Source organism: Erythranthe guttata, chromosome 7 (genome assembly GCF_056151865.1).
Source record: "Erythranthe guttata isolate IM_541 chromosome 7, IM_541, whole genome shotgun sequence".
NCBI classification, from domain to species: domain Eukaryota; kingdom Viridiplantae; phylum Streptophyta; class Magnoliopsida; order Lamiales; family Phrymaceae; genus Erythranthe; species Erythranthe guttata.
Window position 1 is genome coordinate 12,229,579 of NC_142539.1, and position 6,780 is coordinate 12,236,358.

General features: G+C 38.7%; 1 protein-coding gene across 1 annotated transcript; it reads right to left on the reverse strand.

Moving 5' to 3' along the window:
• Nucleotides 1-3,512, reverse strand: LOC105954019 (S-adenosyl-L-methionine-dependent methyltransferases superfamily protein). The gene is made up of 5 exons (XM_012977692.2): nucleotides 3,193-3,512; nucleotides 1,448-1,590; nucleotides 815-996; nucleotides 423-536; nucleotides 1-339 (listed from the first exon to the last, which is right to left on the reverse strand). Exons 1-5 carry the CDS (start codon nucleotides 3,436-3,438, stop codon nucleotides 212-214), a joined length of 813 nt encoding a protein of 270 aa, XP_012833146.2. The 5' UTR covers nucleotides 3,439-3,512; the 3' UTR covers nucleotides 1-211.
• Nucleotides 3,513-6,780: the final 3,268 nt, after the last annotated feature.

The following is a 6,780-nucleotide window of genomic DNA, read 5'->3' on the forward strand; positions in this document are numbered from 1 at the left end:
TTTCCAAACGTAGACTCGATCGAGCTTCTTTGCAGTAAGTATGAAAATACATACATACCATTAGACTAAGTTAAGTTCTTGAAATAATTAGTGCATTAGAGAATACGGAACTACTTTTAACTTTCAACTCGACTGTCCTTACCAAAAAAAAAAAAGTTAAACCATACCAGTAAAAAACGAGGCTGCCCGTAATACGATCCGGTCCATCTTTCTACTTCTTCACCAAAACATAAATAACAACACGCGAACTGCAATAGTCTGGATGCCACTGCTTTTGATCAATTCGGCCAACAATGAACTCTTTTGTTGCAGCTTCGAGAAAGTATTCGAGGATAGCATCTGTCACATCAATAATTTCATTACAAAATTTTAAGAGCAATTGCAAATCATTAAAAAAATAAAAAAAAATAATAATTTAATACCATTACGAAGTTCTCCAGCCAAGATTACAGTAGTTTGTTTCCCGCAGAGATCTACAAGTGTTTCGATCAAATCCGTTACCGCTCCTTCACTATATACTACGTCCGAGCCAACCACTGAAATATAATTTTTTTTCTTTTCCAAATCAGCGTAAATCTCAAGATAATTCAGTATTATTTTATTTTAGGCCACGTTTAGTTGGGTAGATTAGCCATAATTAACTAAACAATTGGACTTTATTTGATGTTTGGCGTCCCAATAACTTCCCGAGTCGACCCGTAAATATTATGTTATCATGCCTTATCTTACTTTCTAGACATTTTATTGGATCATCGAAGGTCCAATAATCTTGGCAACCAAACGAGGCCTTAGGAAAGAGCTTATTCAGTCTTACCAAAATCGGGTAAAGGGTCGGTGAAATCTGTGTGTAGACCATCTCCCCATGTTAGTTCACTCACGGTTGCAGATCCACGCACATGTCCATATAGATTGCTTTCGACGTTCTTTTTTAATAGCTTTAATCTATCAGGCAGGTCGGTCAGAATTACTTGAGCTCCCAATAAAGCCGCAATGCAGCTGAAATACACATACGTAAGGGACTAAATTCAATTATAACCGTAACAGGCTATTTAAAAATCGAGAGATTAAAACTACACAGCGCCATTTTCGAATTTGCTTTTACGGAACTGTTTATTTTAACCTATAGCCTCGAAAGCATTTTTAGAGCAGCTTCTTGCTGTCGGTATTTCTGTAAATAGATGAAAGATTTATTCAAATCCAAATATGTGTACTTCTTCACAAAATTAAGCTGAAAATTAACTTGTTCGTAAGCAAACACACACAACTTGCAAAATCGGCAGTTTAAAAGTCAAATTTTCAGCACATTTGCAAATACTCTCGACTTCTAAAGATGAGCGTTTATCCCAGACGCACAATACCAACTTCTTAAAGAGCCAAATGGAATGAATTTAAGAAATTCTAAAAAAAATTCATAAATATATATTTGGAATGGTTAATGAAGTGTTACCCGACTAATCCGCAGCCAGATCCCAGCTCGACAACTTTCTTCCCTTGGAGGAGAATCTTTCCAGATTCCACAGAATATTCCAGACACTTGCCTAGAACAATCCCGCTGTCCCACATAACGGACCCTGTTACTCCAGGAGTGGCCTGCATTTGAGAAGAAAGAGAAACCATCTTTAAATTTATTTAATAATTTATCAACGGAGTGACGAATCCAGATAAATTACAAATTAACTTGTCCAGTACTTAATTGAAATTATTACAACATGAATTAAAATTTGGTAGACTCTAGCTTTTTGTCGACTCGTAGTGCCTTGTGATGTAAAATGTTATTTCTACCGCGTATCATTCGTTTGTTTATGATAACCCTGTTCCAACTATCTGCATGAGAAACCCCTTAACCCCAATGTCACAATAACAAGTTGTATGAGAATCTACATTTAGGCCTGTTTGGTTGCCAAGATAAGATTAAATAATCTAATGCAAAAAAGCTCCTTAAAAGGCAAGATAAGCCATGATAACATAATATTTGCGGGTCGACCCGACAAGTTATTGGGGATACCAAAACATCAAACAAAGTCCAATTATTTAGTTAATAATGGCTAATCTCCCAAACCAAACAAGGCGTTAAAGCTAAAAATTGCAAGGAACAAACTAAATTAATGGAAACCCACTACGCACTATATGATAAGTAGAAAAAACTAATTTACGAGAAGTAAGTTGGAATCAGAAAAAGACAATTTACGTAGAAATCTAACCATTCATACCACAGTATAAGCCAAAATCCACAAGGCAAAGTTCCGATTCATTATACTACATTCAAGAAACTGTATATATATATACAGATGCATGATACGCCGACACAGTAAACAATTATATATTACAATAATATTTAAACTGATTTCGAAAAAGAGTGCAATTGGTGTTCAATTTGAAAATTCAAAAAGAAACTAGGGCTATTACACAATACTCCGACTTCTACGCGGTTCCATAGTTGGCTTGCATTTATAACGCAAGAACTCCATTTCGATTATTTTGTACAACAGTTTGAGGTTTTGATGATAATTAACGCATGAATAATTGGGCTATTTGAAATTTGAGATAAAGATATGAATACATTCCAAACATCGAAACAACCTCGATTCGACCCGACCCTCCGATGATCTCTACTAAGGCCCTGTTTGGTTGGCAAGATAAGATTAGCCAAGATAAGATTAAATAATCTAATGAGACCCAATTATTTTATTGGAGCTTGAAACGTCCAATAAAAAAAAATCATTAGAAGGCAAGATAAGCCATGATTATATAATTTTGGCGGGTCGACCCGGCAATTTATTGAGGATACGAAACGTCAAATTAAGTCCAACTATTTAGTTAATCATGGCTTATCATGCCAACCAAACGGGGCCTAAGAGTATGATTAAATATGGTTTACGTTATGAGTAACATTCATTGACAACAGCTTGTTTTCGATGAATTCGTTATACACGATGAAATCCAAATCCATGACTACCAATTTGAACTACTTTTTGAGTTAGGATTTGAAATTCAAATTCAAATTCAAATTCAAATTCAAATTCAAATTCAAATTCTTCAATCGAAATGCAGATTAAGAGTTGCATAACTAGAACCCTAAAATCACGAATGGACTAAAACAAAAACTCAATCAGCAACCATTACAGCATAAAACCAAACATCTCAACATTAAAACACACACACACACACACACACAAAATTAAGTGGACGAACCAGAGAAGAAGGGGACTGTAGAATGGAGAGAGAGCGGCCGCAAGCATCAATTTTGAGCTGGAGAGATGATTGGCTGACGTAAGCATTGTGCTTGGAGAAAATTGGCTGTTGGATTGCCCAAAGCAGCATAATCTCCTCTTCACAATCGGTCACTAATACAACTTCGCCTTTGTACGAGCCCAACTCCGCCGCCGTGTTTTCCGCATCCTCTTCCTCCGCCTCCACCGCCGTTGCTCTTGCCGCCATTATTCTGCTTGCAAATTAAAAGTTTTTGAGTAAATTTATATATGTCACGAAACTAATTGGAAGGGCGTAGTACGACGTCGTCTAAAAGGAAAAGTTGGAACCAAGTGAGTTTAAGCAAAGTGAAATGCTATTCATGGAAGGTTTTTTACTTGCTTGCAGTGCGATTTATTTCGTTTGTAACTTTACCCAAAGAAAACCAAAATCCGCCCCTATTTCATGGGTTATAGCACAAAATGAATTGATCAACTTCGTGTACAAATACACGAAGTATATGCGTTTATTCAGTATTGAACAAGGAGGACGAAATTGGGGGTTTTCAAACGTTCTTTAGTTTCGTGACAAAGAACACGAAATCGTAACTTACATTTCGTGGTATTTTACACGAAATGTAAGCTAAAGATTCGTATAATGCTGTACGAAATCACTAATTGAGTTTTTTTTTTATTTAACCAACTTATCTGTTAACACTCAAATAAATACAATGAATTAACATAAATATTCTTAACTCAAGTAAAAATACAAATTAGTCTAAAATTCAAATACAAATACAAATTGAACTAAAAATCAGATACAAATATAAATTACAATAAACGAACATTTTGTAAACTACCGACTAGACTTTAATTGTTCGTACAAGAGTAGTCGGGGTTCAACCATTTGAGTAAGTCCTCAAGTTTTTAGCTCTATGTACCCATGCTGGATGGATAGGTGATAGAGGACTCATGATCAAATTAACAAGCATGAAATGATTGTTGTGCAATGTCACAACAATCATACATGATAAGTGATCACAGCCAAACACAGGAAGGTAAGTCATACTTCCTACTTGGGTCAAAAGTACCACTAATGCACTATATTTATTAGCAATGCCCAATCCCATTCATTCATGTCCATCAAATAAGCTTGTGGACAAGGGCCTGAGGGCCAGTCACACTTGCGTATCACCTCAACGTATCTAGTACTACCAAACATCGTCGTGTACACATTAGCATGCTCGTATAACTCAATAAGCAACTCACCTCTCACTTATTGCCATCTTTCTTGATCACCGTACACGACTTGAGCAATGCACTGATACCCACATTTGCCATCTGTCATCACGTTAACATAATTTTGAATAAGACAGACCATAAATTTGGGCACGAAAGAATAGAAGTCGATTCCTTCACGTGCATGTATTGTAGGGGTAGCAGATTCTTGTGTGGGAATACGAGAACCACGACCTTTCATCTTCGATTGAGGCGTTCTATCAGTGCTTCTATCAATCTTTGCTTTAGGAATGTTTGGAGCAGGGGAGGATTGGCGACCCTTGGAACCACAAGACGATTGTTTTGTTCACTGGTCAACATAATAATATTACTGTGGTTAACTGTAATATTACTGTCTAGTATTGTAATATCACATTGGTTGACAGTTATATTATTGTCAACCTCACTAATATTATTGTGGTTTACAATAATATTATTGTCCTTGTCAATAATATAACTGTCAACCACATTAATGTTAATTTTTTGGCCTCTTATTTTATTTGCCTTTATTGACTAGTTAACATAATATTATTATGTAACTGAAGGTGTCCGAACATTGCACCCTCAAGATTCTTACCGGAACCCTAATTATGAAGTTTCGGTGAAACTATTAATAAATGGTAAGGATAAATTACTTGAAAATTGGATTTAGAAAGAGAAATGTATTGCTTTTCTTTTATTATTTTCTTGATGATGTCTTCTCGGAGGTTATTATAGAGGTTTATATAGGTAGGTGTTACAGGGGTTAATTTATCACCGAAATTTTCCCACCGTACGGCCTGATTTGTCCACCAAACCAGTCAGCCTTCCTCACGATTTTCTTCGCACAAAACGAAGAACACAAGTCTTTTCAAGCCAACGTAAACGAACACTATGCAGCGGAAAACAAACACACAAGCACGTTTACGGGCAATGCCCAACCTTTATATTAATTCCGACAACGAATACAAAGGAGACTAAGGTGCTTACACAAAATCCTCACTCAGAATGCCCAACAATTGCAATCTGAACTCTCATATGCTAGATGATACTAGATGCCTCGGATTTGTGCACTCATAGCCCAATAAATACAAGGAAAATGTAGTTTTCACATAAAACTACCTAAGGACACATGGCAGCATACAAACATGACACTTGGCTAACTATTACAAGTAATAAGGGGCAGTTTTTCATGCTTTTCCAGGCCTCAACCGCTCCGTAACTTCCCTCAAATACGCCCCTAAGGCTGATTTTTGAAGCCCAACTTGATCGGGCCCGCGAGCGTGCGCCAAACGGCCCAAACAGCCCGGCCAGTTGCTAGGCAGCCCATCTGCCTTGCCTTTTCCGCACGTTTGCTTGCCTTTACCGATTACTTGCCAGTTCTTTGCCAACACGGTCTTTAGCACGCCCGCTCATCGGGCTGCCTTCATTGACTTGCCAATCAGTCGTGCCAAATTGCCCACACTTGTCAAGTCGTGGTCAATTTCCCTCGAACGTTCGTTTGCCTAAGTTATCGGCCGTATGCCGATTACTGCCCACGTTTGTCCGCATTTGCTGCCGAGCAACGCCCGTGCCAGCCACTAGTACTTTCGATCACCGTTCCCACTTGATCAAGCCGATCCTTGCTTTCTCGGTCAAACACCCCAAATGCTTGCCCGACACTCGACCACTCATTGGCCGATTGTGTGGCTGCCTTGTGCCAATCCCCACTTGGCACCATTTCTCGGCCATGACTTGGCCACACTCGAGTCATTACCGATATCACCGATTAAGGGGGTAACATACCTCCCCCACCAACGGTGTTCGATGCCCTCATCGAACAGAAACCATCGGCTTCAGCTTTCCCTCGTTTCCACTTGCCTTGCCATCGTCTTCGATTATTCTTAAGCACGGGCACCACATCGAACCCCGAATTCCAAGTCTGATCCCACGAACATCCCACATATTCTTTCAGCCCTCGGAAAAACGAACGCCAACCACGTTCAAATGGCAGCACCAAACCACAAGTGAAAATGCTAGCTTTTGGCACTACTAGCATTTTATCTCGATTGCCACACCGATCGAGAAAGGAGACCTCCAGCCCACGGAAATCCCCAAGCACGGCTTCCATTTCATCAACAACAGAAACCAGCCCAACAAAAACCCTACACGCAACACAAATTCAGAGAATACCACATTTCGAACCCACGAGTTGTGCCACACACGACAGCAACTTGGAACAAAAGTAAGGCCACAATGCCCATTCATAAGCCCAAATGAATACCTTAACTTGCCTTTAGCCCTCGTCTCATTTCTCGGCAATGCACGTACAAGCAAACCAGCCCGAGAATTCACC

Excerpts from the sequence above, each read along its gene's own strand:
- LOC105954019 (XM_012977692.2), bottom strand. The coding sequence starts at position 3,438 with ATGGCGGCAAGAGCAACGGCGGTGGAGGCGGAGGAAGAGGATGCGGAA. Across the intron at positions 997-1,447 it reads TCTGGCTGCGGATTAGTCGG|CTGCATTGCGGCTTTATTGG; the intron begins GTAACACTTCAT and ends TGTGTATTTCAG. Across the intron at positions 537-814 it reads CGACCCTTTACCCGATTTTG|TGGTTGGCTCGGACGTAGTA; the intron begins GTAAGACTGAAT and ends ATTATATTTCAG.